Source organism: Pollicipes pollicipes, unplaced genomic scaffold, assembly GCF_011947565.3.
Source record: "Pollicipes pollicipes isolate AB1234 unplaced genomic scaffold, Ppol_2.1 Scaffold_5724;HRSCAF=6776_pilon_pilon_pilon, whole genome shotgun sequence".
Lineage (NCBI taxonomy): Eukaryota > Metazoa > Arthropoda > Thecostraca > Pollicipedomorpha > Pollicipedidae > Pollicipes > Pollicipes pollicipes.
This window is the reverse complement of record NW_023596746.1, coordinates 528,031-539,816: the sequence shown is the minus strand read 5'-3', so window position 1 is coordinate 539,816 and position 11,786 is coordinate 528,031. Positions and strand designations below refer to the sequence as shown.

Here is an 11,786-nt window from a genome sequence, read left to right as displayed (position 1 = left end):
GCTCGTGCTGCCACCTCTAGGGAGATTGAAGAACCACAAGTAAGTGTTGTGTGGCGCAAAATGCAGTATTGGACAACATTTATTTCATAGAGACATTTTGTTGTGTACAACAGTTTTTTCACTCACAAGTATGCCAATATCTATAACTGAGCTCTCGCCATCATATCTGGTGTTTGGTTTTATGCATTCGAATATGAGACATTCCTTTTAAGTTTGGCATTACAATAAGTTAGATGATGTAGTAAGCGACCAAATACAAAACGCCGTACCGCCTCAGCAAGGTGTGTCATTTGCGTTACCGAGCGCGTGACCTCGTAAACCGTCCTCCTATATATATATATATATATATATATATATATATATATATATATATATATATATATATGCCAGAGGAAAGCGACAAAACATCGTCGCTTGCCACCCAGAAATCGTTCCATGAACACACAAACTTCTGCTGCTGTTGCGGGGCGGCCAGACGCAGGTTTAAGCACGTGTGCATTAACCTCCCGAGCTCCTTTTCGTCGTGATGGTCTGGTTTGCTTCAGAGGGGAAGTCCCTGGCCTCGGCCAGCTTGCCCGCTGTCCCACGCAGCACCGGGAAGCTTCACGGATCCTGAACAGACGGTGCGGAAAATGCAACGTGTCGAAGTATATGCCTACACCAGGGGTCAGTCACCGTCTTCATTGACTTGTTTCCTCACCTGAACAGAAGTGTAGCATGAAGTAGCTGTTTAATGGAAGGGGGAAAAGTAGTCATTATCAGGTCCTCCAGACACCAAAATCCTACAGGATCAATTTGTGGCTCAAGCTTCGTCAAAGACAGAAGGAAGATTGGGCATTATCAGTCACTCCATACAGTCTACCGCGCAGGTAAAAACGTGAGGCCCAGCCGTGGAAAGCTGATGAGCCTGTTAGCGTGAATGTCTTCGAGTCATTAACGGGCACATGATTGCTGATGGATTCATGACTGCAGGCCAGGTTTTGAATATGCTCGATGACACACCTCGGAGGCCGCAGCTGACACGCACCAGAGCGGTGCTGTGTCGACAGTCAACTAAACAACGTTGAACCCCTTCCCTTTCGGCACCCTCGCTGCTGGTGCTGCTGGCTGCTGTCGCCGATGTCATGCGGCGCGGCTGCTCCGCCGATCTGACCTGGCCGCAGGCCCTCAGGCTGTATGCGCTCAAGGTCATCCGCTCACTGCAAATACACTGGGCGTACCGTCAGTTTCTGGCGGACACTCGGAACTTCCAAAAGGTGAGCCATGGCAGCATGCGCGATTGGACCATTTAGTAGGTAGTAAGCTTACTTGGGCGATAGAACTGCTGGAAAGCATATTAACTCAGGGGCACAGCACTGGATTTTTACCAGTGGGTGGGGGTAGAGGAGTGGGTGAGAACTCGTCATGCCGGTTTTCAACATGGATTTTCATTTATTTGAAACCATGTTCGGATGTTTCACAAGCTTCTTCTCACCTTGCGCTTGCACGTTTGTCCACGTACCCTTAATGGGAATATTTCACATTTGAAAATTCAAAAGCAAGCAAGCATCAAGGAAGCATCAGATATGACGCTTCCTTGAAACATTTCGATGAAACATCACATATAGTCATTGGTGTGCTTTTTAGCAGGCAAAGTCGTTATAGACAGCAAAACTCTCCGTTTAGTAAATATGCTAGTCAATGCACAATATTTGATGGCGTCATCGCACCTCGCACAACATTGAATGAGAGCTAATTGACGACCGTTATATCTGGACATTTCGCTCACGAATGTCAGATATGAACGTCTCGACAATTATATTACCTTGGCCTCGGCCCTCGCGCGACTTGTGGACTGGCGGATTTTCAATGATGTCATTACGACGTCGTGAATTGGAATATTTGAAATACTCTCCCCAATATACCTTTCAGCATCTTCGCAGGCATCTAGCTCAGAAACTAAAGGGCTTAGGTCTCAAGAAGGGCAGGATTGTGAACAACAAAGAAAGGTCTGCAAGAGGGCTATTTTATTTCAGAAACCCGTATGACTGTGGAATACTCCATTACCACTTTTAACGTTAACGTTCAGGTGATGTAAGAGGGAAAAAAATCATGCGCGTTTTTTAATTTATCACGTGACACTTGTCAAACTATAGGCAACTGATTAATTCTATCACGGCAGGAATCTCAGACAGACCTGAATAGTAAACATTAGTTTTAGTTAGAAGGGGTGACGTGCATTTTATGGGGTGTTGAACTGAAATAGCCATCTTGGAGATCATTCGGTGCAGTTCACAACCCTCACCTTCTTAGGATATAAATGTAGCTAGTTTCTGAGCTACACGCTACGAATATGCGCAGAATAATTAGGGGAGAATATTACAAGGTCACTCAGGGAGCCACTACGTCATCATGACGTCATCCAACTCTGCCATTCCATTGCCCATGCGGTCATCAAGGTCAAAAAGGATAATTGTCGAATCCTTCGTATCTGGCGTTCATGAGCACGGTTTCCAGACAAAACGGCCGTCAATCCGTGCCCAATCAATATTGTGCAGGGTACCTTGACGTGATCAAACAATGACGCATTGAGGAGCGTATCGAGTCCCTGGAATTATTCATGGAGAATTGTGTTGTCAAGGGCAGTCTTTTCCATTTAACAGTGCATGTGAAGTTGCGAGTGACCGTATTTCATCATATCTGATGTTTGCTTCAATAGCCTTCAAATGTTGAACGTTGTCTTTAATGTCATGTTGAGATTTTATCAAACAGATTTATATTTTCTTGTACTATAACGGACCAAAAACAAAACAAGTCAAACGGAAGCCTGACAGCATTTTCACGCTGAATACATCAGTCTATGTGCACTAATGGGAGCAACATCACTTAAACATAGCGTCATAATTCATTAGGAGTGTCATTTCACACACTTTGGTGGGTCTGCCCCTGTAATTTTGACTTCAACTTCTTTAATGCGCTTCTGGCTTCCGCCATGCATATGAGCAAAAAGAGAATGCTGGGATAGTAAAATGCAGCAAGCATCTGAAGTACTGGTCCAATTTGTACGTAACTACCATTACCACATATCATAACTGTCACAACTGCATCAGCTCTACATGCGATGTTATTTCTAAGTAACAAAACCATGTCCAAACCAGCCAACTTCTTCCATTTTAAGTTTAGCATCAGGAGCGCAAATGAAAGTGACCTAGACCTAAAAGCTTTTGACCAAAACCCAGTGATTCCAGGCAGGCAATGCCTGAAATGATTTTCTTGTGGTTTGGTACTCTTAGAAAAGTTCCAGTGTCATCTCAAATAAGTACACAGCTTGCTTGGAAGCAAAATATGGCAGACACGGCCAAGCCCCCACATCACTGCATTCTGCCTAGGCGACGCCGTGACGTCATCATGGGACAAAGACATATGGCACCAACGTTACCTCGGCGTGAAAACGCTGCTCTTTGCAGGCCGGCTTACATATGAACGTTTAGATAAATCGTTTTTTTCGGCCTAGCACATTCAATGAAGCATTTTCCGCTGGGAAATGGCGTTGGTTTGCACCACAGCTACAAAATTATTGCTGAAATCCGGTTCCGGACTGCACCCAACGGAGAGATGGGGTAGCCCGACGGTAGCGACGGTAGATGGGGTAGGATGGGGTATCAGTGATTTATCCCAAAGAACTGTAGCCGGAAGTGTTTAGACACAGTCTGCGTAAAATGGCACAACATACAGCAACAACATAGGGTGAAAAGGAGAAACGGCGGCCCAGACGGACTTGCAGCACACTGGGACGCACATTGAGAAATTGGAATACACATTCCGTGGCTTTAGGAGGGGCGTTGCCAGGGTGAATGTAGGGCCGGCCTGCCCTAATGGGGCAGTGAGGGATGAACCCCGGCAGACGGTAAATGCAGAGCGCGTCATTTCAGTTCAAGATAGCATAGTTTCCTGTAAAATGGGACGATTTCTGGCAACTTTTGCAATTTCTACCATTCGAAGAGTGGTGGCCCATATCTCAGCTAGGAAACAATCTTGAGGCAGTCATCTAAATCAATCAAAGGCAGTCGGGGTATTTTTCCCTGCGTACCTTTTTCACCTAACCCATCCGACTTTATGTATATGCAAGTTAACCATCGACTAGGGAGATCACAGTTAAGCAGGAACGAAATTTTTGGCACCTGACCTCACATTATCTCATTTTCACATTTCACTCCATATAGGTACTGCAGTACGACGATAAATGAACAATTTTTGCCCAGTTCTAAATTCATGTAAAGACAACGCATGATATCCATTCATTCACCAATAAATATCCATTTTACAAACAGGCGATACATATAAATGTTCAGTCACGTCAACTATGACGAATGTGGCACGGCTACTAGACCTAGAAAACGTTCTTTGGTAGGATCTATTTTTGGAAGTAGATCGTAGTATTGATTTGTCTTTGGACGGGTTTAAACGCAAAACGTCCAACGTCTATTCGCAGAATGATGAAATAAAGATGTAGAAAAGGATTGCTCCCCAGTTCATTGATGAAATCTCCGTTTGTAACCATGTTACTAGTATCTACCGACCTTTGCGTAATATTAACCAAAAACCATACTACGAACTACCGAATTTAAGCCCTATGGTGACGTCACATCTGCGAAGCCTTCTCTTGTAGCCTTGGGTACAGTCAGGAAGCGATCCCTTACACTAGAATCACGAAAAATGGAAACAGCTGATTCCGTTTACCCTGCCCACAGTCCTACATATCACTACTGCTCACAAAAACGGCATCGCGAATGAAGCTTACATTACAGCTTTAATAGCATAAAAAAGAAATAAACACACATGCCAATCACCGATCTCCAACAGCACATCAGTAAAGTAACCTGAACAAGAGCAAACGACGCGCGCCGACGCGAATCAAGATTGCGGAAATTATCTTGTCCCTTTCGTGCTACACGAAGGGCACTGAAGCCTCGGCACATCGATGATCAAAGACGGCGCCGCGTCGTGCAATCGCCTCCAGTCACGCAGTGCGCACACGTGCATCCCGACGCGCCCATGCGCTTGTTAGGGTAGTCCGGCACGACCATGGTGCTGTCGTAGGGGAGGTGGCTTGCGGTGAGGAGACCCGGCTTGGCTGGGAGCGGCGCAGGCGACGTGTTACGACCAGGCGCTTCCGCCTCGCCGGTGCGGAAACCGGCTCGTGCAGCATGCACCAGCTCAGCGCGGCTCGCGTCGGGGACATGTCGCAAACGTGGCTGCGATGATCGCGCGGGGGGAGGGGTGGCTTACCTGCGGTGCTGCCGCCGCCTGGACATTTCACTGTCGGGCCCACACGTTAATGAGGGCGGAGTTTCTAGGAAGGATGGGCCCCGAGCACTAGGTGATTAGGAGACGCCTATGACTTGGGGGGGCGGTGGAATAAACACATGTAAGAAACTGCCTCAAGCCGAGATGGGGAGGAAAAACACCAAGTGTACAGATAGGCTGGGAGCCCGGGGTTAAACTGTGCGTGCCCCGAACGTGCTCCCAAACGTACGGTCCGAACCCCGGCAGAGGTGCTGCCAATTCCAGGTGGGGAGGGTGGGTTGAGGTGGGGGTGGGGGAGGGGGGGGGGGGGTGATGATACACGTAGGTAGAGGAACACCCAGGTGTGTTCCTCAGTCTGAGTGGGCCAACAACCACCGTGAGGGAGGGTGCCCCGGGCGCCGGTAGAGGTACCCCAAAGCCCAGGCAGAGAGATACTCACGCCAGTAAGCGCGGTCACCGAGAGTCGCGCTCGGCCTGCTCTCTGAGTACTCTCTGTTAGTAACGCGCACCGATCAACGGGAACGCAGCCAGGGCATAGGAATATTCTTTGCTGCGTGGGCGTCACACACATCGCCGATTCTTTAAAAAGGGTTCGGAAAAATTCGGTCGGAAGAAATCTGACGTAACTATCGCACAAGAATGCGTTTGCTTGTAACCAACAAACCACCCTTTTGTCAGCACATAACGCCTTTATAGATACCCTACGAGGTATCTGCGAGGTATTTAGAATATAAAAAGCTCGTGAAGGTTGTTTCATTACGATACAAGGAACAAAACATATTCAGTTATCCGTCATGAAAACGATTTTATCTTTAAATCACATCAACCGGACATCATTTCCACCGATAGTGACATTAGCTAATGGTACACACGCCCACGCACATAAGCGTGAGAAAGCGACTTTCTTCATCCATAAGCTGCGGTAGATCTACACAAAGATTACTGTTTTCATTCTGTTCATGCTCCTTCCCATCATATTAGACCTATAACTACAACAGCAACAGCAGCCCGGTTTTGCGCCGACGTTTGTAATGGTGTCCTGTGTATGCGCTGCAGGTTCAGGCAGCACTGCTGATCAGCATCGTCCGCGGTCACCAGAACACCGCTTATGGCCGCGAGCACCAGCTCGCCTCCTCGCTCGACGTGGAGTCCTTCCGCCGCTCGCGGCCGGTCACCGAGTACGATGACGTGAAGGCCTACATCGACCGCGTGGCCGACGGCGAGACCTCGGCGCTGCTGGGCGACGGCGAGAGCATAGAGATGTTCACAACGACGTCCGGGAAAATGGGCGTCCACAAGCGGTTCCCTCTAACGGCGGCGGAGGCGGAGCGCGCTGTTCGCGGCTGGATGTTCAGCCCGACGCACCTGGCGCTCTGGCGCGACGTGGCACCGTGGAGCCTGCAGCGGGAGATGCTCGTGAAGGTGGCAGAGCCGCCGGCACAGGATCCCATCACGGCGTCCGGCCACAGACAGGCGGGCTTGAGCGCCCTCCTGGCCAAGGCGGTCGGTCCTATCGACCGCCTCAGCACCCCGGTGGTCGCTCTTGGTATCGAGGGCGAGTCCGAGTCGCTGTACGTGCACGCGCTGTTTGGACTGCGCGACCGAGACCTCAGATGTATCAACTCAATCTTCCTCTACAGCGTGGTGAGCCTGACCAAGCGGATGCATGAGCAGCAGGCGGACCTAGTGGCCGACATCCGCCGTGGTCGGCTGAAGGACGATCTCGCCATCCCTGCCGCCGTACGTGCGCAGCTCGAGACCCAGCTGAAGCCGCTGCCTGTGTGCGCCGACGAAGTACAGCGCGCGTTTGCAGGGGGACCGACCGGCCTTCTGCCGCGTCTCTCGCCGGAGCTGCAGTTCGTTATGGGCGCGTTCGCCGGGCTGACGAACGCAGCGTACCACCGTGAGATGGCGCTGTATGCTGGCAGCGTGCCGGTGATCGCGCAGGTGTACGGCTGCTCAGAGCTCGGCCTCGTGGCCGCCATCACAGACTTCCGGCGCCCCGAGCGACCCGTCTACACCCTTGTGCCTAAAGCGGCGTTCTTCGAGTTCCTGCCGGTGGTGGGCGACCGGATCCAGGAACTGGCGGAGATCGGTCGGCAGGAGCCGCTGCTGGCCGACCAGCTGCAGGAAGGCGGCGAGTACGAGCTGCTTGTCACTACCAGGGGTGGTCTGTGTCGGTACAGACTCGGAGACGTTGTCCGCTTTGTCGGGTACTTCAACCGGACACCACAGGTGGAAATATTATATCGGTAAGTGGTGTGCGTGCGTGCGTTTTTGCGAGAGGCTCGTGGGTTCCGTCTTCAAGCGCATGTTTAAAGCATCAGCTGGCAGGTTTCAATCAAACATATTATTCCAAGGTACAGCTCTTGTATGAAGTACAAATTGTTTCCCTTAACCCGCTTTTTACGTTATAATTAAGGTAGCAAAATGGCTTGGTTTTTCCTTTATTGTTGGGTTCCTAATTGTAGAAAACAATATGGTCAGCTGCCAACTTTTCAAGGTCACACGCTGCCACCCTTATTTCATCTGCAGCGCTGGGTACATACTGAACGCGGGCGACGAGATGGTATCGGAGAAGGTATTCTTCGAGGCGCTGGAGGATGCGCTTGCCCTCTGGCCAGCGGACGTGCAACTCGTGGACTATACGGTCGCTCCCAGTCAGCTGCTGCCGCTCTCCAAGCATCAGCTGGCTCCCCACTTCCATCTGTTTTTGGAGCTGGACGGACCGCTGCTGTCTGACGAACAGACCAAACTAGTGAGACCACGCAGCCAGCGGAGCTGAGCAGGCCGTTGAAGGACGTTTTAGCCATGCCACCGAATGCTCACCGATTGTTTGATCATAACTGGATCCCTGAAATGCATGATTGAGGATTGGTACTGCCTTCAGTTTTGTCCGTCCGCTAGAATAAAAAACATCACACCTTTCCCCAGGTGGACGCGACGCTGCGACGGCGGCACGTGATCTACGACGACAGTCGGTGGAGGGAGCGCGTATGTCCGGTTGTCGTCCGTCAGCTGCCGGCGGGCGCGTTCCGCCGCTTCCGGGACCACTTGCTGGCAACCACGACCGCCAGTCCCACCCAGTTCAAGATGCCCCGCGTGGTGAGAACCGCGCAGGCGGCCGAGTGGCTCCTCAAGTGTCACCTCTGAGTGAAGCTCGCGAGTGATGTCATGTGCGCATGGAGGATGACGCACCAGGACGAGAACAACAACGGATCGCAAGTCTAGGTGTTTTTTTTTAATCCTCAGCAGCACCTCGACTGCCTTCGTTGACGGCGTTGTCGCGGCTACCGTCGTCATGGCGACGTGGAGAACCTGTTGGGGACTGTGTTAAGCGGTTACCGACTGTAGATACGGCATCTACTATCCTGCACAGGTACCACTTTTGGGTCGTTTTAAACCCACATATTGCGGGCCTGCGGGTTCCAAAAATAGCACCATTACTGCTATGAATGACGTCAGAACAAATGAATATTTGCCACTGGCTCAGTGGGCGAGAAAGGCCTTGTGCAAAAAAGTGCATTGGTGGAAGCTTGGACCAGTGCGTTACTATAAGCTATGTAACACGTTTACACCCCAAAGCAAAGGTGCGCATTAAAAAGCTCTACCATTGCAAACGCCAGAGGGGAGAAGTCAAAGCCATAGTGTACGTGCTGTCGAATTCGTGGAACGTAGCCCCATGCTTGCATGTATCTTTCCGTACAGCGAGTGCTTCAAGCGTTCTTAGCAATAGTTACTCAAACATTTTGACCATTAGATAAATCTCAAACGCTACAAAACACACACACACATTAAAAAAGCGAGGAAAATTACAAGGATTACACATGCCGTTATGTTAAGTTATTTTGGTATGCATAGATTTGCATATATATATATATAGATAGATATATATATATATATATATATATATATATACATATATATTTATGTATATATATATATACATATATATTTATGTATATATATATATATATATATATATATATATATATATATATATATATATATATATATATAGATGTTAGTATTATAAGCATTAAGCAGTTGTTACTATAAAACACACTTGCAAACACACACGCGTACACACACACACACACACACACACACACACACACACACACACACACACACACACACACACACACACACACACACACACACACACACACACACACACACACACACACACACACACACACACGCCTTGGAAAAAGGAGAGCACATTATAAGTATCGCTTTATGGTGGTGAGCATGGAAACCAAGGATTTTTCTGTTCAAACGGCTGATCCGGAGCTATTTAGAATGATTTCGAAAAAAATTGGTGTCACCGATCAAATCGGGTCGTACCTTATGGTAGTGATAATTATAAAAAAAGCCTGGGATAATCCCTTTAATAGATTGGGCGTGACTGACTGGAGCTTAGGTCAATGCCTACTAGTGACATAAATATGGTTTTGAATAAAAGGCAAGACTTTTAAAATTTACAGTCAATTAGTTTTGTATTTTCCACAAGTCCAGTGCCTCGCTAGTTAGCATTGCTGGTATTTACCATCATGGCTCTCAACCCGTTCCGGGTTTCCATTCCCAGAAAATCTGGATACTCTTCTGCCCCTAGCCCTCTATTCAAAACCGCCTTTTTGGTCAACCAAACATCGCACACCTCCACGCAATCCCCCCGGACGCTCACACCACCGCGGACAGCTCTCCAATCATCCGTGCGAAATGTCACGCGCTCGCCTATTGGGAAACACTTTCCCGTTTCGTCTGCCGACCCGTGAAAACAGCTGTTCACAAAAACCAAGGCATAAGTGGCGAACAACAAACTGCATCGCCTACCGCACGTCGCAAACAGCTGACTTCGTTCTTCGTCGGGGAGGCGCCTGACCTGGCAGCTAAGCTTGGTCCTAGCACAAGCATGGTCAACAGAGTACCACTATCGAATTCTAACAAATTGTGGCGGGTACGTTACCTCAAGTATCGCAGTTCCGAGGAGCGGTCGCGACTCCCGATTCTTAAGCTTCGCTCCCCTCCTCCCCAGTCTTGTAAGAGTATATTGCAGGCAGTTTATCATCATAAAAAATGTATAGTTCATCAAAGCTTCCTTTCCAAAACGCTGCTCGAACCTGTATGTCCATGTCTGCTTCCACTCCAGTCGAAACTTAGATATGCTTAGAGGCAAACGGATCGTAAAAAAATACATTATGTTTGTGGATAGGTAAAAAAAAGAAAGAAAGAAGCCAGCAACTCAGCCCCCAATTAAGGCGGCTGCTTGACTTCTTGTCTCCTTGCCATGGATATCCTACATTTCTCATGCTTTCGCATTGCAGGTCGATTGGGCACCAAAATGTGTTCATCTGCACTTGCAAGCAAAGTAACAAATAATTATGGGCCATGTCACCCATGGCCACCGGAGCGAGCTGCTGGATTTCGATAGTTTTTATGAGCTAACATCAAATCCCTATCTTCTATGAAAACGTCGCTCAGAATAGCAGAATCCAACAATCGCTGCAGGAAAACTGAAAGCAAACGATCTGCATATCTACATAGCTTGCCTATAGACATACACATTTCCGTCGTGGAGGGGATACCAGTGGTGTAAAGGTTAAGTTGCGCGTCTTGGAAACCGGAGACAGGCAACGCCATACAGTTCTTAGCAGCGAAGTGTGCTGTACAGGCCCAGTGACGACGACGACAGCGTGCAGGGCAACATCCGCGGAGGAAGATAGCTTCCCGATCACAAAATGAAGTGGCGGAAAAGTGGAAAGCATCTAAATGAAGCGGCCCAAAATGGGTCACTTTTCGTAAGGGAGTGGGGCCCCTCAGTAAAGTGTGGTCCCTCCCGTCACGAAATCCGGGATCGACCCCTGATTGCACGACCTTGTTAGCGGAGTTCAGCTCTCGCAAAGGCTTCATGCGCATGCACGGCAGAGTCGCCACAGCGAACGCCAGCAGATTTCAGTGGGGCCTGCGCTTGCTGCAGTCACTGCGGTCACGCCAGTCAGTATCGAGCATTTTATCTGGCATCACGCAATGGTACGATGCCCCAGATATGCTATGACGTCACGAAATGCGCCACTGCTCTGTGGTCGCTGCAGCCGCTTGAAAGTCACCGCAGCCATTGAAGGACAACTTTACTTAGCCGCTGTTCATGCAACAGCCTCTAACCTTTACAATCGTTCATCCGATTTTCTCCAAACCAACAGCAGTCAAAAGGGACAATGTGGTTCCATAAGCCGTTGTGGAACGGCTCACCGCAATTGCGACCGCGGGCGATGTAAATAAAGTGATTAACCGGTTCTCTGCACCAGCTTTACACTCGTCTCTGGCGCAGAAGGCGTTCACACCATATGGCTGCGAGATTTGGGACGTCTGGTCCGTCCCAGCAGCGCTCGTCGCCGGTGAGTTTTTGTGAGATGGTGCTGTCGAGATGGATTTTAATTGACTGATTTGATTTTGATTTTGTTGAGATGGTAGGGTCACGTTGACCGGCATTCGAA

General features: G+C 49.1%; 1 protein-coding gene across 1 annotated transcript; it reads left to right on the top strand.

The window, feature by feature from the left end:
• The first annotated feature begins 1,124 nt into the window (after positions 1-1,124).
• On the top strand, positions 1,125-8,439 carry LOC119102265 (putative indole-3-acetic acid-amido synthetase GH3.10). Its single transcript, XM_037225634.1, has 4 exons — positions 1,125-1,256; positions 6,343-7,538; positions 7,822-8,044; positions 8,305-8,439. The coding sequence occupies exons 1-4, from the start codon at positions 1,125-1,127 to the stop codon at positions 8,437-8,439; spliced, it is 1,686 nt and encodes a 561-aa protein (XP_037081529.1).
• Positions 8,440-11,786: the final 3,347 nt, after the last annotated feature.